Genomic DNA, 25,527 nt, shown 5'->3' with positions numbered 1-25,527 from the left:
TCACCAATGCCCTCGCCCATGCATGAAATATTGCTAGGTTAATATTGAAATATTTAGCCTGTGAATTTCCGTTTTTTAAATTATTTATGACTCCAAAGTGCTCAAGTACTAGGACGCTGCATACTTAGCCCTTAACTCTTGCATTAGTGGCGGAAGAGAAGCAGAACACCACAGATCAGATATTCTGAATTATCCATGATGAATTCAAATCCCCGAGCATTAGAAACAGCAAAATCAGTTTACCTTTTCAAAAAGTCTCTGAAGAGATACAAATTCGAAGGATAAAACGGGGATCAATGTTGCCTCAAACCCATGCAGTCTCAGCTCCTGCGGGCGGAAAAGAAAATAAAAAAATCAATGTGCCTGCTATCTCCAGGCATAAACAAGCAGCTGATAATTGCACACTTTCGCGTCCTTCGCATCACATTATTTACTAAACGGCAGCTATCGACGACCCTGTTATGGAAAATAGAGATCCAGCAATATTTACAGATTTGTTTGCAACTCTGCTGTGATCGCACCTCACGTGCATCTGCTAAATTGATAAATTGTTTATGATGGTAAAAAGGAGAATCAAATGAGGCCCTCTATGCGCATCGTTAACAGTGAACTATGGAGCCGGTGCAGAAAGCGCCATCTTTTCCAATATAAACCATTTACAAGAAACACAGCTCTGTGTGCTGCAACACAAGGCAGAAGCTAAGGCAAACTATTTAATGATTATTAACAAGCAGAAAAGCACGTTAAGGCACACATTTTCTGGATTCGTTTTCTGTGGTTAAGCAGCTGTAAAAACATACAACACTACATGCAAAACTTCTTAGTTCTGACGAGAAAACAAAGGCCCAAAACCGTAAAAAATATTGGAACCTATCCCCACACTGCGTTTTGCAGTCGGTTAAGCAGTACCACTCATATACGAGGAAAGTTATTCACTAACCTACGTGTGGAGGTCTATGCCTTTGCCTCACCTATATTTTCTGTGTGGAGGTCTCCAACCCAAATATGGAGATCGATGCACATGCATGCCTGTATTTTAGTAGTAACTGTAGGAGAGACACAGGAGTGGCTGGGTAATGAGGGATACTTGCTACTGAATAAGAGGGGTTTGGGAAGGAGTAAGGAGCATATACAGGGAGGGCTAGAGAGGGGTTTAGGGAAGGACATGCATCCACCCACAAAAGACTAAGCCCATTCCTATTCACAAACCACACTTCTGTATTTACTACAGACAAGAGATAACAGTTGTAAGTGTGTTCAAGCAGAGTTCCAAAACACACATGGCCAACCACTGGTACTGCATCACCCTCCCATAGATCATAATGGACGCAGAGATTTAAAATTGAAGCTCCTAAGAAATAATGTGGAACTAAATTTACTTATTTCTAAATATACATATATATATATATATTATCTACTGGCGGTCACCAGTAGATAGTTATAGTTAGGACCCTGTTTCCATAGGAAATCCGCAACATTCTATTTGGAATAACTTTGGCGCCGGTCGACGAATCCTCGCGAAATTTTCAAAATAGGTGGGGCGCTACGCTCCGCTCCTACCCTGAAAGTCTCGGGGGGATTCGTCAAGCGGGGGCTGAGAAAAAAGGGGGGTCCCAAAACACGTTTTTCCCATGCATTTTTCCATAGGACCTTTAGACACAGCTACAGCCCGAACGGCCGAACAGAGTTACTTGAAATTTGGCAGAGAGGTAGTCTACAGGTCAAGGAAGTGCCTTTTGTAGGTCTGGTGTAAATCTGTTCAGTAGATCCTGAGAAAATAGCATTGAAATCAATATATATATCTGAGCCAGCTTACGGTGCGCTTACCGTGCGCTTACGGTAAGCTTACCGTACGCGTACGGTGCCGTGCGCGTGCGCGATTCTAATTGGCTGTTAGATCTTAGTAAACATTCGAATCGGTCGAAACCAGGAAGCGGCGGCCGCCATTTTCTCTCTCGCACTCTGAGGGGGGGAGGAAAAACTAAGGCAAAAAACATGTAAAGGGGCTGTTTATACAGCTCCTAAACACCTAGCCTTGATTAAGGTGTCCCAAAACAACCCCCAATGGAAAAAATTCAATTTTATTTTTTTTCGAAAAAACGCCGATTACGCTTACCGTACGCGTACGGTAAAAAATATTTTTTTTTTTTTAAAACTATCCACACTTTCCCCACCCCGTGTGCAAAAGGTACCCGAAGTGCATCTTTTGTGCATGGCATATAAGTAATAAGGAAAATTTAAAATATTACCTTTCACAACGAAGCGCATAATATGTCCTCCATGTGCGGACGGTGCGCGAAGCGCATCGTGCGTACATGGCCCACCAAGCGTAACGTGGGCACGCGGTGCGCGTAGCGCACCGCGTGCCCACCGTGCGTGCACGGCACTAACTGCGTAAAGTGGGCGCGCGGTGCGCGAAGCGCACCGCGTGCTCACTGTGCGCGCACGGTGCGCGAAGCGCACCGTGCGCGCACGGAACGAACTGCGTTAAGTGGGCGCGCACGCCACGAACGGCGTAAAGTAACTTAGCATTTAAAAAACCGTACAAATTCACTGAAAAAACCATAGGTTTCACACACGTTATAGTTAGGAATTAGCATTTAAAAAACCTTGCAAATTCAGTGAAAAAACCATAGGTTTCACACATGCTATAGTTAGCTGGAGATTTTACTCATAAAAAACCAATGAAATTCCCCCGTTATAGTTAGTGCAGGCAACTATAACTCACGCGACCGCAATCCTCTGCTGATGACATATGTGTCTTTATGAAAAAAAAATATTTGTAATATATGTATAGCTAAAATTTCATGGAAGAAGACATGGGCAAATAAGTGTCTAAATACAGTATTAGCATCAGCAGAGGATTGCGGTCGCGTGAGTTATAGTTGCCTGCACTAACTATAACGGGGGAATTTCATTGGTTTTTTATGAGTAAAATCTCCAGCTAACTATAGCATGTGTGAAACCTATGGTTTTTTCACTGAATATATATATATATATATATATCTTCGTCGGTTTGCTGCCAAAGCAGTCCCCATGCCTACGACGTTGGTGCCGTCGGTGGCAGCAGCAGCCACCGTAAATACTCCAAAATTCATATTCCAAGTGAAGATTTCCACAATAAGAAGACGGCACACCAGGAAACGGCACAAAAACTTTATTGTGCACCAGCAGTTAAAGGACGACGCGTTTCGACAAAGGCAAAACGCCGAAACGCGTCGTCCTTTAACTGCTGGTGCACAATAAAGTTTTTGTGCCGTTTCCTGGTGTGCCGTCTTCTTATTGTGAAAATCTTCACTTGGAATAAGAATTTTGGAATATATATATATATATATATATATATATAGTTAGAAATGGGGGTCTCTAGTTGGCAGAGGTAGGTACCTCTGTACAAACAGGGACCCTTGTTTCAAGTCAGGGTAAGGGGGATACACACTTAAGATAACCCCTGCTCACCCCCTTGGTAGCTTGGCACGAGCAGACAGGCTTATCCCAAAGGCAATGTGTAAAGTATTTGTACCAACACTCACAGTAACACAGTGAAAACACCACAAAAGGACAACACACCAGTTTAGAAAAAGAAAGTATCTTTATCTAAACTAAACAAGACCTAAACGACAAAAATCCAACATACACAGTTAAAAATATGACTTTCAAAAGCTTTCAAGAACTTGTACCATAGAAAACTATGGATGCGTGACTTTTCACCAAAGTACCTGTAGAAGAGTCAAAGTTCCAAAAGTCAAACAGCCGCAGGGTAAAAAAATAAAGAGATGCGACACACCTGAGTTGCCTCGAATCCGGTCTGTATGGGGAATGATGCGTCGATTCTTCGTGGCAGTTCCGGTCCGCGGGTAATGCGTCGGGAGCACAGGTACGATGCCTGGAAATCCGAGTAGCGTCAGCGATCGATGCAGTGGCGTCGAGCGGCACTTTGTCGGTCCTCTTCAGCCACGATCCCTCGATCCGATTCTTGCAGCGGCGTCAGGCTCTGTGACGGTTTTCACAGCGGCATGGCGATGCGTGGAAATTCTTCTTGCGCTGGGGAGATGTGTCGAGAAAACAACTGCAAGAAGAGCCATGCGTCGATTTTAGCAGTTCTTCACGTTTCTTCTTCCTTCCAGCTCCCAAACGGCAGTAACAACCTCCAGAGGCCCAAAACTGGCACAGGCACATCTTGGCAGGCTAGAACTCACAGCAGCAGAGTTCAGGGGAGCTGGGATGAAGTCTTTGAGTCCCTGAGACTCCAGAACAGGAGGCCAGCTCACTCCAGGCCCTTGGAGATCTCCTTCAAGCAGGGGACACAGCACACAGCAAAGTCCTTCTCCTTTCCTTGGCAGAAACAGCAACTGGAGGCCAACCCCAGACACACAGCAAGGGCAGTACTTCTCCTCAGTATCTCCAGCTCTTCTCCTTGGCAAAGGTTCCTCTTGAATTCCAGAAATGATCTAAAGTTCAGGAGTTTTAGGTCTAATACTTATACCCCAAAAAGTCTTTGTTCTCTTTGTGCAAGGGGCCCTGAGCCCAGTTCAAACCAGTTCTGGGGGGCACTCTGCAAGTGCACAATAACATCCATTGTCAGTGTGAGCCTTGGCTCCAGACACACCACCGGGGGGAGGAGTCAGCATTGTGGAAGGCAGGCCCAGCCCTATTTAGGTACAGGTGCTACTCCTACCACCACTCCAAATGCAGATCAGGCCTATTCAGCCTAGTGCTGACTCATCCGGAATCCTTGAGCCACTGCACCTCTCCAGCCCCTGTCACTCCAAAGCCAGACTGTCAATCCACAGTCTGAGGCACACAGGATGGTTGAACAAGAAAATAGCCACTTTCTAAAAGTGCTATTTTCAAACACACAATTTAAAAACCATCTTTACTAAATGATGTGTTATTAAATCCTGAGTTCAGGGATACCAAACTCCATTTTTCCATTTTATCCCTACGGGAAGATATGCTTGTAAAATGTTACAAAGCATTCCCCATTCCGTCTTATGGGGCAAGATAGCCTTTCAATAGTGAAAAACGAAATTGGCAGTATTTCACTATCAGGATATGTTGCACACACCAGTACATGTCCTACCTTTCACATACACTGCACCCTCCCCGGGAGGGGTACCTTGGACCTACCATAGGGGTGCCCCATGTATAAGAAAAGGGAAGGTTAGGGCCTGGTAAGTGGGTGTACTTGCCAAGTCGACATGGCAGTTAACAAACTGTGCGCAGGCACCGCAGTGGCAGGACTAAGACATCTTTTCAGGGCTACTCATGTAGGTGGCACAATCAGTGCTGCAGGCCCACTAGTAGCATTTAATTTACAAGCCCTGGCACACTCAGTGCACTTTACTAGGGACCTACTGGTTAATCAAATATGCCAATCAGGGAGAACTAATCACAATAACAATTTACACAGATCATATGCACTTTAGCACTGATCAGCAGTGGAAAAGTGCTCAGCATCCTATGGCCAACAAACACAGGTCAGGAAAACATAGGAGGAAGAAGCAAAAAGTTTGGGGATAACCCTGCAAAAAGGGCCATTTCCAACACACACATATATATATATACACACACACACACATTTAATGAGAAATATATCAAATTAACTAATTTGATCTAACCTCTTTAACTTAAAAATAAATAATAAAAAAATTAATTTCTTCCTTGCATAATTTTTATAATTTACTATTACAAAATGAATACATATAAACATTTTACTTTAAAAGGATTGTAATATGAATCTTCAAAAGATTCAATATATTTAAATGAAGCATATATGTATTTCAAAATTAAGTTAATAATGTAATTTTTTATTTAGTAATACATTTAAAATACATAAAATTAATTTACATTTATATATAACGAGAAACTATTTTTACTATTGTTTTAATGTTATTTAAACTTGTTTACTATTCCTTATACTTTATCATAGGCAGATCTCCACCCGGACTGTGGAGATCGCTGCTTATGTGTGAAAAGTTACTTCTAGTAACTTTACATTCATAGGTTAGGCTTCACCCCCTGAATGTAGGGGGTGAAGCAAAGTAAGTCTACACTACGCAGTAAATATACACTCTTAAATGATGAACATCCAGAAGTTGTAAATGTACTTCACAGTGCATGAGCAAACTTACACACTTGGATTTACTCTCGTTTAAATGTACCTTTGTGAAGAGTCTCCTGTATTCCTACAGTGGTTCGCCCAAGCTTGGAGACAAGTAAATTTCAATTTTTGGGGAATTCAAAGTGGGTTGCAGAAGTACTCTTTCTTGGGAAGCTGCCCCAGTTTGCATGACTTGCTCTGGAATTTTGTGTAATCAAAGCTTTTTTATGGGTGAAAGCATTTTTGTATGAATCAATGTAGCAGGTGTACATTTATGCAAGCATAAATACTTCGTAAAGGACCATTTACAATTTAAAACTTTTATCTTTGTTTTTCTTCGCTGGAGGAAATGTTTGTCCCCTTGGAGAAACCCATTCCCCTGCACCCCACCAATTTTGTGAGGGTTTCCTCCCCAGTAAGGTGGATAGGGATTTGCAAGAGAAGGAAGGTGCACTCAAAACAGAGTCATTCAAGGCCACAACTGTTGTCCATTATTATATTAAATTTATTCCAGATAGTTAAACACAAATGGCAAACAGCCAACGCGTTTCGTCCCTTTTGCCATGGAACTTCTTCAGGGCTGTGAGAATAACATGAAAAACACAATTATAGTACAACAACCAACATGAACATACGACAAACTAAATTTTTATAAACACAAACACACCCAATAATGAAAAAGCATGGTTATTGGGGCTATTTGTTTTTCTTATCCTAAAACAAATAGCCCCAATAACCATGCTTTTTCATTATTGGGTGTGTTTGTGTTTATTAAAAATGTATTTTAATTGATTATACTAACAAACTAAATAGATGTATTACTCGTTTAGTCCTTGTGATGCATGTAGTTCGTTTGTTTGGTTTTTATATATATGATGTTTTCAATAACATTAATGTTTTGTCATTGATCAATGTATATTTTTATATATTCGTACTTGTAGTTTGTCGTATGTTCATGTTGGTTGTTGTACTATAATTGTGTTTTTCATGTTATTCTCACAGCCCTGAAGAAGTTCCTTGGCAAAAGGGACGAAACGCGTTGGCTGTTTGCCATTTGTGTTTAACTGTCTGGAATAAATTTAATATAATAATGGACAACAGTTGTGGCCTTGAATGACTCTGTTTTGAGTGCACCTTCCTTCTCTTGTGAAACCTTTTGGACTTTAAAGCATCAATCAGCGACGGATGCTGGAAGTGGATGCACCGTTTTTTGAAAAACTTAATTTGGGAATTTAAGTGCTTAACCTTTGTCTGTCGTTGGTGCCTTTTTCCTGTTTGGATAGGGATTTGCACCTGTGCTTTATTAGAGTACATTTCTGTTCTTTTCCAGGGTGCAAATGGGCTTGCTACACGTTTGTGAACACCCACAAACATGTGAGACTCTCTGAGTGTTCATCATATCAGACAGGCATCATGCTCAAACCTTGCCTCCATGAGTGAATTTCATCAAACAGAATTACAACTGCTGTAAGTTCACAGACTGAGAACGCAAAACGTGAACACTTGTGAGTGAAAGTAACTGTCCAACTAGTTTCAACCGTCTTTCGGCAGGTGGGAAACGAGAGTAGAAAAACAGTTTATATTAATGCTAAAACTTGTGACTGGTAATTTCACAAAGAACCGCAGAATTACCACTCTGCTCAGCACCAAAACCATTCCCATAAATTATACCAATCGAATGCATGTGTCAGTTGTTCCACCCTATTTTTCTATGTATATGCAAACTAAAATGTAGTGCATTGGAATCTGTATCAGTGCTACGCGAGCGCTACATACACAGTACAATAAAGTGTGAGTATGTCACTATCCTCTGTACAAGGGTATTATACTGCCATGTCTTTACAGAACTGAAGAAATGCACTTTAAAGTTGAAAAAACTTGCTCCGCTTCATTTTGACAGCATTTCCGCGGATACTGGAAATAAAAGGAATTTCCATCTGTCAGCTGTATTGATAATATGACGTGTTTGCCTTTCAAGCTGTACAGACAGTGATGGGCAGCTGGGACGTTTCTCCCCTCCCCCGCGTTCGCTGAGCCGCAGTGCTGCTGTCACTCACCTCCACGTACGGGTCCGGTCCCAATTCATGGTCTTTGGGGTCCTTCAGGAGCAGCACCTTCATTGTGATGGCTCTGGGGTCAGCGAGGGACTCTGAAAGAGAACACAAAAAAAGCCTTCGTCATCCCAGGCCGAGCGCTCGGTGGCATCACCCTCCAGTCTGTCAGGGCGGTCGGAGGAGCCGGCAGGGTCGCCCCTCCAGCGGTGAGTTAGCATTAAACGGCACCCGCTGGGGAGCTTTCGCCGTCACAGATAAGGCCTCTTAGTTCAAAGGCTGGTGGACTCAGATTAGGATGGGCAACCGCAATTTAACAAAAAAGAAAAAACATGGCGCCCACACTGCTATGCCCTACGTGTGCCAAGAAGTAGAAGTCTAAGTTAAGGAAAGACGTGGTGAACAAGACGACAAAAGTCATCTTTTATGACCACGGGATGAATCATGAATGTCTTGAGCGGTGCTGCTAGAAAATCACAGTAGTGTGCGAATATTTTAAGCATAATGTGATTCATTCTGTTTCCAAGCGAGTAATAACTCTGACCGCACAGAGGGGTAGAAAGGGAGACGAGGGCCTTACTGTAAGAAAGGGAAAAAAAGCATCGGCAAAGCCAATAGGCTAAGCTTTAATGTGCTAACGCTTTTCATCGCAGAAAATTAACAAATGCTATTTAAACGTATGGAAGGCAAAATGTTGCTTATCGGATTAAAGCCTGCTCTGTTGGCTTTGCTGATGCTGAGAAAAAGAGTAGCAAAAAAAGGATTGTTTCTATATATAAAGCATATAGGACATAAACAATAGAATGTGATGACTGAATGCACATTTCAGATGTAAAATAATACCCACATGCATTCCAATGGGATCACTTACTAGGAAGTGGAATGATACACCAAGACAACAGCATGAGCTGAGAGAGTAATATTCCTTTGGAAGGAGCCAAGAAATTGTAACAATTGATAGTCTGTCACATCAGAACTAAAAAAAGAGCCTTCTGTTGGGTGATAAAAGACAGCAACATTTGGGGCGGCGGGAGCTCCTCACAGACCTGTGCCCAGTGCCGCTGCAGCATTGATGGTTACACTCTTGTGGTTATAGCTTCTTCAGTCCGATTCAGTGCTTTAAATGGGCAGGTACTGTTAGTACTGAGTACCTGCACTCCTCCATTTTGAGGGGGAGAGTACCTGCACGTCTCAGAAGAAGTGCAATACTTTCAATTGGTGAGTATCACCACTTCTGAGAACCAAGTAGTACTCTGGTACTTACCTGCCCTCTATTATCCCATTTCAAGTACTGGTACAATGGTATTTTTGACCGAGGCACCCAAGACGTGTGATTATCATAAGCTACAGTGCCCTTCTCCCCCTGCATGGAAAACTCTCAACACACGCCCTACCATCTGGCACAACGCTCCCCCCCCCCAACATACATCTTCAATCCATGAATCGCTGCCCCAACTCTTTCATTTGTGGGTGAATCATTGAATAGGCTGAGAGCATGTTGTTGCCAGGGTAGCTAGCTGGGGGTGGGGAAGCCCTTGTCAGATAAAGATATCACTAGAAACCAACGTAGCCGGCGTCAATCTTCAGCCCATATTGGGGTCATCAGCTTTATGTCAAGAAGAGAAACAATAAGACTAGACTGGCCTGCTACTCTACTCTGACACTCGGCTTGTGCCTTTTAATTTAAATCCTTTGACAGTATATCAACACAAACAAATACTACAAAAGCAATGGCTCTGTTGTAATCAGAACACCAATGCAATAAAATAACTAGACTCTTCCTTCTGAGGAGCTCTACCTATACCCTCTTAGTCAGGAACTGTGTGTGCCTCCTAACTGCACACATTACATATAACCTGCATTCTGTCTGTAGAAACAGTGGGTGAGGGAGAGTACGAACCACACCTCTCATTCAATCTTCGATGGCAGCCTGTTGTTACTCGTCCACTCCCTCTGCTAATCAGGGCTTCACATTTCAAGCAGACCGGGGACATGCCACCTCTGCTGCAGGGTGATTCCTACCCATCATGGTCTGCCAGGGGAAGGGGGTTCAAGAAGGCCTGGGTTCTCTCCATGTAACAAGGTTGATGTTAGTCAACAGTGAGAACTTTGCTTCAGGGGTAGCAGTGGAAAATATAACATTTAGGCAGCTGACCACTCTGTGCGAGGTTGGGGAAATGCTTTGAATGAGGCTAGGAGTGTAGATAATAGACCCCAGTGAAAAGTAGGGGGTTCTTGTAATTTGCTTTTGCATAATTATGCAAAATTTTGCAATAATTACATGAAAGAACTTGAAATTACATAAAATGGAAAACTGGCATTTTTCACAAAATGCATCCTTGTGTCCATTTTCGACCTTGCAATGCATCTAGTGCTAAAAAAACGGCTGTGAACAAAAGCTGCTTGCGCTCTGGATGTTCACCTTGTTCTTGTGCTCAAGCATTAATAGTTGCACCAAATACAGCGTAATTACTTCACCTTGCATAATTTGGTCAATTTCACATAACAAGCAGAATGCAGAATGCACAGAATGCAAATTTCCCAAAATTATGCGATATTATGCAGGCATAACTGAAATTTCACCCAGACCTAAAGAAAATGTGGGTTCTCACCTGAACTGCAGACAGCACTTCTGGACATTTTTTGCCTTTTAGGCACCTCTACTAGAGTCTGATATGGACAGCAGTAGTTCAGGGTCCCACGACTCCCTGGTACCTGCTTGATACTGGGAAGTACCAATACTTTACTATGATAGTAATTAATTTCGGATGAGAAGTGCTGGTACTCTGCCTAGTACATAAAAAGTGCAGGCACTCATGATCTATGACTACTTGCCTATTTAAAGACTACAACCCATCTAGAGGGAGGACAACAGGGGTAGGGTGGGTTACTGGTGACCTTTAAGGGCAACCTGAATGAAGATCTGACGCCAAACATCACAAAATAAATCAGGCTGCCCTCTAAAGAGCAATGGAGGGGGAGCAATCAAAACAGAGCGGTAACTGGGGTGTCGAGGACTGATGCTGAAGATTCTGAAAGGTAAAAATAGTAGTAAAGAAAAACCACCTGGGTCGGATAAGGTAAACCGTTGTGTTGGCAATATTGCAATTTGTAGGTTATATTGGCCGTATCGCAAACAAATACGTGTCCCCGGTAATTGAATTTGCCAGTGGTAAAAGCCGTCATTGATATTTTAATCTGCCTGCAGTAGATTGCACAGTGCTTGAAGTTATCACCCCACTGCATCATAAAAAGAACATTTCATTGTTGCCAGCGGTACTTCAATAAATAACATTTTGCCCTACCAATGAAAAGAACCTGACGGCTTTCACTGCATACAAATTCAAATACTGCAGACCGGAAACGGTTTTTGTGATGTGGCCAAAGTACCCAATGAGTCCCCATTTTTCCAAACGTCTACGTAAATAGATTTCAAGAAGTACGCAAACTGACAAAAAAATTAGTAGAAATGTTCTTTTCCACCCAGATGCAATGCAAGTTTTTGCAGCTTCACAGTAAAAGTCAACCTAATTTAAATCTTAGTGGAGAGGAGGGAAGGAGAACTCAGATAATACAGAGAAGACTGTCAGTGTAGAGTTATGGTTTTTGGATATGAAAACTGACGGGCTGATTACATAAAGTCCCAATACCATGGCATCATGTTGAGTTTATGCTTAGGCATACACAGCTGCGATGAAGTATTTTCTCAATGCCCACCAGAATGTTTGCTTTTCCTATTCTTGCACTTCTTTCTGTGTTGCTTGTTGGAAGTGAGCAATGAAGGAGAGAGTGCTGGAGAGTACAGTTTCTTGGACACAGCTTAGGCGTTCAGGAGTCCACCACAGCAAACTGAGAGGCAGCCCTGACAGGAAAGTCAATCGTGGAGATGGAAAAAGGACTGAGCTACTGCGCCATTCGCCTGCTGCAGACACTGGAAAGGCCATTCCTTATGCGCCTTATTCTAGGCTGCCATTTGTCTGGGGCAGCTGAAGCATCAGTCACAGGAAGTGGGAGTGAAATGAGTAAAAACAGAATGAGATATGACTGACGCCGCTTGGTCACACGTGTGAATATCGGAGCTGACGGACAGTCTTTCCTCCTCTCACACTGCGTTTGTAGCTCATTATTAGTTTATTGGGATTCTGTCAATAAAATGGCAATACAAACTTTAACCTTAAATCTAACAAAGTCAGACTCAGGTTACCAGCAGCAACTAAACAAGAAGTTCAACCAAACTCATCTTTTGTGCAATGAATGACCCGCAAATAACCCCAACAGCATCCAGTCCTTTTATTTTTCCCACTGTAAAGTCTGTCCCTTTGTCCTCACCGTCCTATCTCTGGGGCGTTTTAAAGGGAAGAGAGGCACGTGTTAGTGTTTTACTTTCTGTTGATATAGTGACATGTTTGCTCTATGTAAATCAACAAAATAATATGTGCCTCTATTCTGCTACTACATCAACTGGGACTAATTTCTTTAATAATATAATTACTACACCCAGTGCTTAATTTTTGTGCACTGTAGCTACCCAGAGCGAGCTACGACAACCAGGCTCATCCCATCAGAGAGCGGCGACCATACACCCATCGCAACATCATGTTGCCAGGTGTACAGAGTGTTTCCGTATATGCGCTATGGCGGAGAGCTATCTCATGGGTGTAAAGCACCAAGGCGGAATCCCCTTCCCCAGAGTTGTTCACAGGCGCTTAGTCACGTTAAATCTATGATTATTCAATCTGAAGCTGCATCTCTGAAATGGTGCTTGGTAAGGTCGTGAAGGAGATCTTTTATGGAGCTCCAAAGACGAGCCATCCTTTTCATTTAAGTTGATAATCAGATCAGGAAGCTGTTTTTCCAACAGTCTCTTGACTGGCAGAAGGCTTCTTGAGGTCACAACTCAGCTACAGCAGATCGTGACAGTACAGCACTGGTGCTAGGTTGTAATTTTAAAGGTGGGGGGGATGAGAGCACTAGACAATAATACTGAATTAAGCAACACATTTTATACAATGACTGCAGGCATCCATTTAAAACTATATGGATTGATCCTCCAACCTTTGCACAGCTGGCCTTCACGACCTTTGGTGCATGTTTGCTCCAGTTCCACTTGATTTGCAAAAGTGATTCCTAGGCCGTTATAACAGGTCACTGTCTTAATTTTTCTTCCACCAATTTACCATTGGTAGGACACAAGCTGTTCCGGATCCTTAACACTTTAGATACCAGAGGATTATGAGAAAGATGTGCATTTTCTGAACAAACGTGGGCTTGTGTCTATCTGAGCTGTGGACACCCCTGGCGTTAATTCATCAGTGTATAGGAATGCTGGATAAAAAGTCTCTTGTAGACAGATGTGGAGAGTAATCCACAACTCCATGGAGATCAGGATCACAACGAGAGATGAACAGGAGCAGCAGGAAGGTGCCAAAGAACACTCTTGTCTGGCTCCCTATTGTGAAAGGATGTCTCAGTCTGACCCTTCTTTCACAAGTCGTAAATCGAATAAACTTGATCAAGTTCAGTAACACCTTTGGATTGACAGGCCTGGAAGCTTGTTCAATCGTATACTCAAATCTAGTGTGTCTAATGCTTACTTACGCCCACCCAGGCTTTACTGAAGCCACCATCCCTAATTTCAACATATCTGCCATTAGAGATTTAAATGTCAAAGCAGAAAGGGTGTTATTTTAATCCACCCACATGTGTTATGTAATTGACTTATTTGCTATAAACTTCAGCAAAACTTCGAGCAATAATATTTGGCAAAAGGTAGCAGCGCTACTAAAAGCCCTTCTTGAGGATTGACCCTTTTCATTCATTCCCCTTAGAGTGTGAGACCATTTGTGCCCACCCTACCACTGTGCCTACAGGGAGCATTACTCCACTCTGTAGGAGAGATAATAGGCAAAGAAATCTGAATGTATACTGTCTGGACCCAGAGCTCCATCAAACACCAACCAAGCTACAAGCAGGCAATCCGGTAACTCTTTTATTATGAGCAGCCATTTCAGTGGCAATATCCAGGATGGACCGAATTAATTTCAAGAGACCATGCAACTTGCCCAAAACTCAGAAGTACCCTTGACTTGTACAATGTTAAAAAATTAAAAATAGCCCCACAATTCCTGGATGTGCCCTCATTTCTTTCTTTTAGTAGCTATTTATGGTTTTGTTCAGTTAGCTTATTTGAAAGAGTAGAATAGGTTTCTTGGCGACCCTGATGTTTAGTTACCACCCATTTCGCTTAAATTTCTTGCCAGATCAAGGCTATTCAATGTAACTAGATCACACATTTTTGTGTGTGGGGGCGGGGGGACAACATACAGAAGCAACTCAAAATAATTCACCTGTAAGCAGGCCTGTCCAGCGTCTCCCCACTGCTATTCCAGCAGTGCAAAAAAATAAAAATAAAATTATAATAACAGGACGTTATTATCATTTTATTTTTCTATGCGGGAGTCGGGAAGGGCTGGGCTCTGTGACGCCAGAGTGCGGGGGGAGTGGTTGCACTCCTCTAAGTGCACATGACGGTTTGGGGCCGGCCAAACCGTCATGCGCACTTGGCCCGTGGAGAACATGCCCAGGCTCCCAGGCACTGCGACACTTCTCCTACAGTGTCGTGATTGGCTGGGAGAGTCCGGAAGCCTGGGTGCTTCCAGGTGCTTCCAGCAGACTTTTCTTCCAGGACGGAAGAGAGATGTGAGGCAGGTAAGTTTATTTGTTTTTATTTTTTATTAATCCATCCCCAACCTCACCACACCAGTTCCGGGGCAGCCGCCACTAGGCCTGTCACAGGAGGGGGAAGGGTTATGGCTCTAACATTAAGTAATAGATTTTGAAGCAGATATTAATTAATAGGCAGCTGAAACGGCTAATATCTCTAGATTATGCCTGCAGATGCTGGATACATTGCGTTTTCTCTTTCCACAAGGACATTTTTATAAAACTTTGAAACAGGTTCTCGTCCAAAAAAGGGCCCTACTTCAATTTGTGGTCCTGGGCCCCACAAAAGCCGGTGACAGGCCTCTAAGGTTATCGTACAAGGTAAACAGTGAGGGCAATGTTAGATTTTCTTACGTGACCGGCCTAAACAGCTCGTGGTAGCACCAGGTGCTCCTGGTAGGCTTTTGGAAAAACTGTCCAGTATAGCGTCATAGCTAGAGGATTTGCAGTGAAGGGGAAGGATTCAGGCGAGTGGAGGTTGGGCTGGGAGCAGAAACAGTCCGTGTGTTACATACAATACAGGCTTCAGCCAGTCCATCAGCCGTGTCCAACCAATCACGAATGCCATTACGCTTTCAGACCCATGCAAAAAGTAAACAAGTGGACCGAGAGGGTTGTTTAACTAGCAGGTACATTAAAAGAATAACAGCCGTTAGCAGTTCAGCGACTTGAAATTGCAAACTTCTTTAAATTGGAAGCTCGCTCTATATTTACTCAACAAATGAACGGAAAGACCTCTGCCCAGAATAAAAATTAGCTTCTGTGAAAAGCAATCAATAAAGCGATACAGCCCCTCTGAAAGGCTACTGGCTTGCATGAGCGCCCATGGTCAGAATTAGTTTCAACTCCTTGATCAATTTCTCTTTTTATATGTTGCCTTTAACTACAGGATTAGTTAATCTAATCAGCAGAGTTCTTAAATTTACGTTATTAACTCAGTTCGCTCTCCATTAAAGGACATGGTTAAGAGCGTGATCTCCCGGCAGGCAGCCGGGGTGTCACGTTCTGACGCACAGCATTAACAGGGCTCAATGACAGTCACGCGCATTCGGCCCCCAGGTGCAGGAGGACGCCAGTCGGCAGAGGGTGCGCGTGAAGGATACACGCACGCAAGGACTGGGCTGCACGCTTATGCAGAGGCCTGAAGAGAAGCCAGACGTCCTGTGCGTCGCATTCATTATTGTCCCGGGCAACTGTGCAAACCATAGAAACAAATGTGGCCAATTATTATCAAACAGCAATGTTATTAAAATTCACAAAGAATGGAGAAAGGGAAAGTATAGTCACTCCCACCTCCCTTCAACTGTATTCACAGGTGCTCGAATTCTGCAGCGCAGACAAAGAACATTTACCAATCAGGGAGGATGATTAGCTGTAATTTTCAAGGAAGCCATCAACTGCACCACTCCACGGAGATAGCAACCCCCTACACAGAGTAACAACAGTTACAACTCCGAATCTGAGCAACATACACCCTGACCAGAAACCTTTTCTACCGACCACCGGCACCCTGAGCTACCTTCACTGACATTGCAGACTTCGTCGCTCCCCTTGCCATCTACTCCAAAAAAACGATATCCTACTAGGACTCTTTAACTTTCACTTGGAAGACAGGACCAATACCAACACCACCGCTTTCCATTCCATTCCAAAAAGCTTTATTAGGCTTATTAGGTCATAAGATCACACAAAAGTACATCTGAAACAGTTCATAGGACGTCTAGAACAATTCCTAATACATCATATCAAATATAATACACGCCCGAATGGATGGATGAATACAAATACCATAAAAATGCTATGTACAAATATAAAAATACAATAAAAATAGTTATGATAAAACTTTGTAATTGATCCACGATACGAGCTTCAAATTTCAAGGTAAAGTGGTTGTGCAAACAGGGCAGATCATTCCTCAATAAATACATTACAGCATAACATAATCTCATTCAATCTAATGCTTAATAGTGGAAACGTGCTCTTATTGCCCACGCCCACCCCAGATATCTCGCTATTGCCCACGCCCACCCCAGATATTTCGCCATTGCTATAACAATCACTTCTGTGGTATCAGTTCTTAGAATTCTTTCAGCTTCCCTTGACCTTCTTGTTCCCAAGAGCTTGCAAATTGGTGTCAACCAGACCCGGCGTGGGGCATTATATCCAATACATTCAAACAATAAGTGGGCCAGTGATTCTTTGCTATGCTGGCATACCAGACACAAGTCATTGCTAGATTTGGACCATTTACTAGTAAACACTGTTAGTGGCAATGTACCCACCCTAAACTGGAAATATAGTTTCCGCTCATGGGGCTTTGTAATAAGATCCCAATATTGTTCCTGCCTAGGGATAGGTTTACAGTCCAGAAATAGCCCTGTTTAGGTGGAGGACTCGCAGCTTCTCACTGTATTCATCTGGACCGATTCCCAATTTTTGTCCTTCAGGATCTTTTTTGGTGGAATAGTAGTGTTTTTAGGATCCACCACAGTGAATTCATACCTATATTCGCTAGGATAGCTCTAAGCTCCCTCAACCATTTAATTTGGTGCAGTGTATCTACCCTTATTATGTCTAGGAAACCAGCCGCATACTCTAAGTTCTGGGCTAGACGAGAGTCTACGCCAGTATAAAAGAAGATGTAATTAGCAGTGTCTGTGATTGACTTTCTCCCTAGATCGTTCAATAATGGGCGTGTCGGGGTACTCTGTGGCAAGTTGGGGATATTTTTAAAGAACTTATTTTCAGAAAGTGTAAGCTTCACTATGTTCTCATGCCCCCAAAGCTCAGCACCATATAAGGCAGAGCTGATGACTTTCATGTTATAGATCTCAATCGCCTGACTGATTGTCTTTGAGAATTAGGGGTTCTATTCCTTTTGCAGCACCCCTGCCAGTTGTCGGTGTTTTAGGGATGCTATATCAACCTGGTGTGCCCAATTTAGCCCCTCATGGATATTTACCCTTAGGTATGTGAACTCCTTGACTTGCTCTAGCAGGAGATTATTCATTTTAATGCCCCCCTTGAAGGCCCTATGTGGATTAAAGGCCATCAATTTAGTTTTTGACACATTGACCTCCAATCCACGCCTTGAGCAGAACTCCTCAAAGGTTGTTAAAACTCTCTGGAGTCCACCGCTTTCCTCATACGCCTAAGAAACCTCAGACTGACAGAACACGTCACCGGTCCCACATACTCGGTTGGACACTCCCGCCACCCAGTTTTTGCCTCTTCAACGGCATCAAAATCACCGCATCCCTGCCCGTCACCTGAACTGCTCAAACATCATCCAATTCCAAATCAGCATCCTGCGACAAACAAAACCCACCACCACAACCCTGGCCAAAGGCAGTTGGAGCAGAATTTGGAATCTAACTTGCCCAACACCCTGCGCCTTAACCAGCCTAACCCCACCAACGACAATCTAAACAGTGAATTCAACAGCTCAACATGCAGATTACAAACTTGCTCCAAACTCCCTGCACCCCGTAGACACAATACACAAAAGAGGAACCAGCAGCAGGCTAGCTGGTACACCGAAAGAGACCCCACACAACTAAACCACACTGCAAATAACTGCAAAGAAGATGGAAAATTAACCACCATGAAAAAAATAAGGAAATGTACAAAGCAGCCCTGAGACGCCACCACCAGCTGATCAGAGAAACCAAGAGGAAGGTCCTAGCAACAAAGTGCATAGACAACACCTCCAACAGCAGCAAAGAACTCTTCACAATCTTTAAAGACTGAAATTCACCTCTCCAGTTTCCACCATGAACAGCATCACTCCCTCTTGGAATTCTTCAGCAACAAAATCAGAACCATCTACAACAAGTGCGAACTTCAACCAAACTCCTGTACCCTCACATCCAGTCTACCCACAAATAAACATGAAAACTCCCTGACTAACATGGGAAATAATCTCCACGGAAGAAATCAAACTATGTCAAAATCAAAATGGAACTTATGAAGCGCGGCTACTTAATAAAGTTTCCCGGCTTTACCCGTTCATCCAAGATTGATCTTATATGTGGAACATGAATTTAAAGCACAGTTAAACAGCCAAGTTTGAAGCAGCACTTAAAAGAACCGGCAGACTTTGTAGAAAGTAGGTGCAAGGGGAGGGCATTCTAGCCTGAAGCAGCCAACGCAGAAAAAGAGGTGCCTCACCATTTCTTCCTCTTAGCCTTAGGTCCCACCACCAACAATGCATCTGTACAGGACAAAGTTCTAAATGGGTGATAATGTGAGGGTCTATACTAAATGATTGTGCAGTTCCTAAAGTGAAGGGGAATAGGGGAGGGGTCAGGTCTCTTACAGATTACCCTCACACACCCCGGAGGATGTCATGCTTCATCATAGGGCTTGTGCTCCTCGTCGGGCCAGCACTGCAATGCCCGACGGGCACCCGGGAAGGAGCTCAGAGCAGGGGTAGGATGATAGCTAGTTGCTATGCCACCTTTTTGATCGAGCAACGAAGTGCTCTGGTTTCTCACCCCATCTGCATTGCTGTGTTGAGCCCTGGGTCTCAAAAGTTCTGGCTATATGCCCTGACTCCAGGCAGCACCGCTGTTTACACAATGATGCAATACACCAGCGCTGTGGTAGTATAAGAGTCAAGAGCACCTTCTCTTTCACTTTCATACACCGTTCCTGACAAATTGCCGCTAGACCCGTTAGGGGCTAAAAGCCAAGAAACATGTTGATCACCCTCACTAGAAGAACCCTGTATGATCAATACTTTCAGACAGGGCTCCTTTTTTAGCTAGGCTAGTACACCCTCAGAATAAAAGCATTATTTAGGACAGCACTAGACCTATTTTTAGTCACTCACTCACTCACTACCCTGACCACATACCCTCACATACCCAACGGCTTCATCTAATAAGATCTCTGGCAAAGAGCTCCTTCGCGGGTGCCAGTCGGGCATTGCAGCGCCGGCCCGACGAGGAGCACAAGCCCTATGATGAAGCATGCAATCCTCCGGGGTGTGTGAGGGCAATCTGTAAGAGACCTGACCCCTCCCCTATTCCCCTTCACTTTAGGAACTGTACATTCATTTAGTATTGGCATACCTTAGTTGGGAGTCCTTGTGCAGGACCTGGGTAAAAAACTCCTGGTTCCTCCTTTTGAGAAACTGATAATGTGAGAGTCTCTTGGTTAGGAAGCTGGGACCTAGGCCATAAAAGGCTCTATGGGCCAATATAGTCCCTTGAAGTTCACTCTCTCTTGAATAGACAGCCAGTGTAGCCGGTAAGGGGACCCTTACCGGCTGTTTATTCGGACCTGCCACCGGACTGCTGTTGCTGCCTTCTTCGCCCTCTGCCCTCTGACCTTGGAAACCGCCGGCAACTCGCCGGGCCCGCTTCGCGGGTCCCGCGGCGCATATACCATCAGCGAGAGCTGCTGCTGGGAGAGGGGCTGTCTCCTGTCTAAAGACTTGGGGCGTGTTGTTGCTGGCAGGGCTGCGCGCACGTTAGCAGGGACTCCATCACCCAGGAGTCCCTGCGAGCCCAATCTGCTTCACCTGGGCTGCTCTCCCTGCTGGCCCCGCCCCCCCGCCCACGGAGTAAAAGCAGACTTCAGGACTTTGTTTGTGGGACCCTTACCGGCTGTTTGTTCGGACCTGCCACCGGACTGCTGTTGCTGCCTTCTTCGCCCTCTGCCCTTGGAAACCGCCGGCAACTCGCCGGGCCCGCTTCGCGGGTCCCGCGGCGCATATACCATCATCGAGAGCTGCTGCTGGGAGAGGGGCTGTCTCCTGTCTAAAGACTTGGGGCGTGTTGTTGCTGGCAGGGCTGCGAACACGTTAGCAGGGACTCCATCACCCAGGAGTCCCTGCGAGCCCAATCTGCTTCACCTGGGCTGCTCTCACTGCTGGCCCCGCCCCCCCCGCCCATCACTCCTTTTTTGTTATTTTAGAAGGACGCACGGCCGCAGCGCGGGAGCGCGCGGGAGCGACCCGGGAGAAGCCCGGGACAAGGGCGGGCCCTCTGTGGCCCTCCGAGGCCTGTAGGGTCTGGTCTGGGCCATAACTCTTGGTTTTGCTCACCCCACTGTATTTTGATTCTTGTTTAGCTGTCTTGGGTATATTTGTTGTGAGTAACTCTGCCTACCCTTATATTATTTGCTGGTATTCTGACGTAACTGTGGTTGTATATGGTTTTAGCTAGTCAGTAACCCCCGGTCATAGTGATGTGCACACGTGAAACTCGAAGCAAGGCTGTGGCTGGTGCTTCGAAGCTGACAGGCACATTAGATAACTTTATTGTGCGTACAAACACTCTAATTGATGAGGGGATTGCCCTCATGGAAAGAAGAGTGTCACAGGATCTCGCACAAGCGAGAAGATCATCTCTAGGCCTCATAGCCTCTGCGCGCACACCAAGTAAAGCCCAATGCACTCACCAACCAAACCCCATTCAGTCTATACCTGAAACCCATTCCATCAGTACCAGTCAATCTGTACCCCTGGACTCTGCTTTTTTGATGCCCCCACCAGTAGCCCCTCTTACCTCTCCCATGGCTTCCTCGTTAGCTATCGACGACCATGATAAAACACTTGCACAAAGGGGTTTAAGGGAGGGTGCCATTCCCAAATGCTCCCAAATATCTAGTAAGGACAGTGCTGAATTAGTAGTTATAGTTGATGGGGCAGGAGGACCCAATGACTGTGTTAGCACTTTTTGTGGGCCAGAGGTGGGGAGGGCTAATGTGGATACCATAGATAATAGTGGAGGAATAGCTGAGGCGCACCGTGCTTCACACCCGATACCATTGGGTATTCCAGACGATACAGCCTCAATTTATAGTTTAGCAAGTCTCCTTGAAGAGAGTAGTCTGGATGAATCTTCTGAGGGGGCCGAAGACAGGAACGGTATATTTATGAGCTCCATATCTGAGCTCATTAAATCCTTACTGTCTCCCCTGGAGACTAGACTACAGGGTATTGAACATCAACTACAGGCTCTAAATCTGGAGTTAAAAGCCGGACCCAAAGTTTCTGCCCAAAAGGCAATTGGTGGACCAGCACTGGCTGGCATCAAACTGCCTCTGTCTATTAAACACCAGCAGGGAAGAACCCTTCCCCTCCAAAGTGTCCACTAAAAATACCTACACCTAAGGGTAATACAAATAGTACTACTAAGTTGCCTTCCAAGGCACCCAGTAAATCACAGAAAGTAAATGGTCCCATTATTCCTGCTCCCAAACCCCTTTTATCCCTTCCAGCGAATCCTAAGATACGCCAGAATATAAATTTACCTCCTGACGCCCACTCCCTTGTAATAGTTCTAACAGGTGTCCCTGAGCTTGCCCCCTCATCAACAGAATCCTTTTGGGCTCTCAAAAACAAAGTTTGCCACTGGTTAGATAGAAACTACCCACTTCCACCTAACATTCGCAGTAATTTGCTTATGGTGGAGAGAGCACCATGGGTGGGTGAGAATAAAAAAAATCTCCAGGGCGACTGCGTTGTTGTAACATTTGAGGACCCACGTACGGTGGAATATATCCGTGCTGGGCACCCATGTAATAACAACTCTTCAATCTTAGTTAAACCCCTCTCCTATTTCTATATGCTTGCAGATCACCGCAGTAATAGGTGGAGCTGGTTAAGAGCTCAAAATTACACAAGAAGGGGGATGAGAGAGGAGCCTTTTATGGATTATAATTCTAACCAGTGGGATGCGGGTGAAGATGGAGGGTGGAGCACAGTACACAGGAGAGTAGGTAGGCCCCCTTTTGGTTCTACTCAGTTTCAAGGGGATTGGCATGGTCATCAGCATAACCCCCCTCCAGTACCCTGTTTCAATCGCTTCAGTGGCCTGGAAGCAGTTGATTGACATTCGATCCAGCACTCTGGCCAAGAGGTTATGAGGGAGGAGGTAGGGTTACCACGGGCTATAACTCCAATTGGAACGGGGGTTCAAGTGTTTGTGGATAATGGTTGCCCTAGCAGGGGCAAATTGGATTGTAGTCCAACAGCCACACCCGTTGCACTACTGTAGTACTCTCTTCGATTAACATCCTTTTTTGGAACATAGCAGGGCTCAGGAAAAATCTTGAAAATCCGGAATGGAATGACTTCATTGACTCCTTCCATATTTGTATGTTTCAGGAAACTTGGAGTTTGTCCCCGCAATATAAAAATGGGTACTCTACATACTTTGTCCCAGCAGTTTCCATAGGAAAAGGCCGCCCCTCAGGTGGTCTGCTCATCTGGGTAAAGGTGAATTTGAATTGTACTATTATTACACACAAGGTCCAATCCAATGATATCTTGCACATTTCCCTGAAAAGCCCACACGGGGGTATTGTTCATTTGTTTTGTGTTTATGCAAGAGGGGTACAGGGTGGTTTAACCTCGCAAACAATTGAGCTGCTTGATGTAAAATTGTCTGAGCTTCCACCTAGGTCCAAAATCCTGTTGGGGGGTGATTTTAACTGTACATTTGAACCCCTGGATGACGAGGATGTATTGGGTTTGAACTCAGAGGACTGGAGACAGACTATACCCCCTTTAGTACTGGCCCCTATTAAGAAGTGGTCTGCCATAGCTATACAGTTGAACGCACTGGCTTTGGAACATAATCTACGGGCATTAAATGGCCGGACCACTTCTGATCGTAACGGGGCAATGACCTATAATAGGAAAGGCTGCCCATCACGTATCGATTACATCTTTTTAGATGTTCATTCATGGGCTAGTTTAGTAGATATGGAGGTCAGGCAGTCTTCAGATAGCGATCATAACCCATTATGTATGGGAATCAACTGGGCAAACGGGATTAGTAAGAGCGGGGGGATGGAGCTGATCACCAAGGATGTCCTCCCCTCTAATTGTAACCGGAAACTTAGATGGGACGTGGTAAAATGTGAAGAGGCGAAAATTAATAGTATTGGGGACTTAGTTAAAGCAGAAACCTCCAGCCTCGCAGTGGTGGATCTGGGAGAGGTTCACTCTCTGGGGCCCAAATTATTGGGCCAGTACCAAAATTTCACAGATAAAATAGGAAAGTATTTCCTCAAAAACACCCAAGGGAACCCCCCAGCGGATCTTAGACCCCTGAAGGCGAACACGTGGTATACAGTGGAATGTAGGAAAAAGAGGAAAGCCATTGGTTTGGCGATAAAATTGAAGGACCCAATAGCAGTGAAACTGGCTAGAAAGGAGTACCGTAGTTCAATAGCCTCAGCCAAGAAAAATTGGGAGGAGGAGCATTGGAAGCAGCTTAAGATCGCTGCCAGCGGGAAGAATTCTACTATTTTCTGGAAATTGATCAATGCTTTAGACCGTAGGGGAGTTGACCCCATTTTAAATCATATTAATGAACAGCAATGGCACGCCCATTTTTAAAAATTGTATTGTGAGGAAGGCGATCAAGTCCCTCCATTGCCATTAGCAGTGTGCAATAAGCGCAACCTTAGTTTGGAGTTGCCCAGTAATGAAAACTTGTTCTCCCCGCGAGAAGTCAAGGTCGCTATTTTAAATATCCTTCCAGGCAAAGCGGCTGGTCCACATGGCCTGCCCGGGGATCTTCTACTTCATGATCCCCAAATTTGGGCAGACTATATAGCAAATCTAATGAATCTCATCCAGCGAGGCCATCCCGTCCCGGAATCATGGAAAGGGGCGGAGGTGATCACGATTTATAAGAAAGGTGATAGAGAGGACCCTGCCAACTACAGACCAATTAGTTTAATTGACACCATTCAAAAGGTAGTTGGCAGGGTCATTATAAATCGAGTTGAGACATGGCTAATGGATAATGATATTCTAACCCATTTCCAGGCTGGGTTTAGGCGGAATGTTGGTGCAATGGATCAAGTCTTCCGGTTTTGCGCGGTCTATTGGAAGTCAGTATCAATTATTAAGGGTTGTCTTTACTTGGCTTTCATAGACCTGAATACCGCGTTTGATGTTATCCCACGCGCCAAGCTATGGGAGGTTTTATTAGCCATGGGGTTTCCTAGTTCCCTGCTGCAATTTGTTATCAAACTCCATGAGGATAACTATGCAAGGATACGTTGGGGGCGCCAGGGCCAATTGACAGGGAGGGTATCAGTCAACAGGGGGGTGCGGCAGGGATGTGTGATGGCTCCGACACTGTTCTCCCTCTTTATAAATGGGGTGGTGGACCATTTGAGGGAGGACCCTGCGGATGCCCCCGTCCTTGCCGGGGAGAAAACCCCCACACTTCTTTTTGCGGACGATACCCTCCTGATGTCCAAGACCCCCAAGGGTCTCCAAAAATTGCTTGACCGCTTCTCCCTCTTCTGTAACGACCGTGGGTTAACGGTCAACACTTCGAAGACAAAGTTAATGGTTCTATCTCCAAACAGAAAGGTTAGGAATGTTCGTCTTACTTTGTATGGGTCCCCTTTAGAGGTGGTGAATGAATTTGATTATTTAGGGGTTAGGTTGTCCAACAACATGAGCTGGGATTCCCATATATCAAAAATGGTACTAAACCTCAAAAGGGTCTCCGGTGCCATACTAAAGAATCAGCGCCTCTCTATTAGTAGACCGGTTGCCCCTGCCTTGGTAGTCTATGAAGGGAAGGCTTTAGTCTCGGCAGTTTATGGCTCCGAATTATGGGGTGCTGAAAACACTAAGGTCCTGGCAACTGCAGAAAATAAGTTTATCAGAGA

The 25,527-nt window shown here is 44.5% G+C and overlaps 1 protein-coding gene across 6 annotated transcripts in view; it reads right to left on the bottom strand.

The window, feature by feature from the left end:
- The window catches only part of UROS (uroporphyrinogen III synthase), a 426,340-nt gene that overhangs the window by 335,627 nt on the left and 65,186 nt on the right, over window positions 1-25,527 (bottom strand). For 4 of the 6 annotated variants that reach the window (XM_085606248.1, XM_085606246.1, XM_085606245.1 and 1 more), the window contains 2 exons: window positions 8,158-8,249; window positions 244-327 (listed from right to left, as the gene is read on the bottom strand). In XM_085606248.1, the coding sequence (XP_085462374.1) occupies window positions 244-327; window positions 8,158-8,220 (147 nt within the window). In that variant the 5' untranslated portion in view covers window positions 8,221-8,249. The remainder of the gene's footprint in view (window positions 1-243; window positions 328-8,157; window positions 8,250-25,527) is intronic. The other 2 variants (XM_085606250.1, XM_085606249.1) reach the window with 1 other exon arrangement.

This window comes from Triturus cristatus, chromosome 1_2 (assembly GCF_964204655.1).
Source record: "Triturus cristatus chromosome 1_2, aTriCri1.1, whole genome shotgun sequence".
Taxonomy (NCBI): domain Eukaryota; kingdom Metazoa; phylum Chordata; class Amphibia; order Caudata; family Salamandridae; genus Triturus; species Triturus cristatus.
The sequence above is the reverse complement of the archived record's forward strand: the minus strand, read 5'-3'. Positions and strand labels throughout refer to the sequence as shown.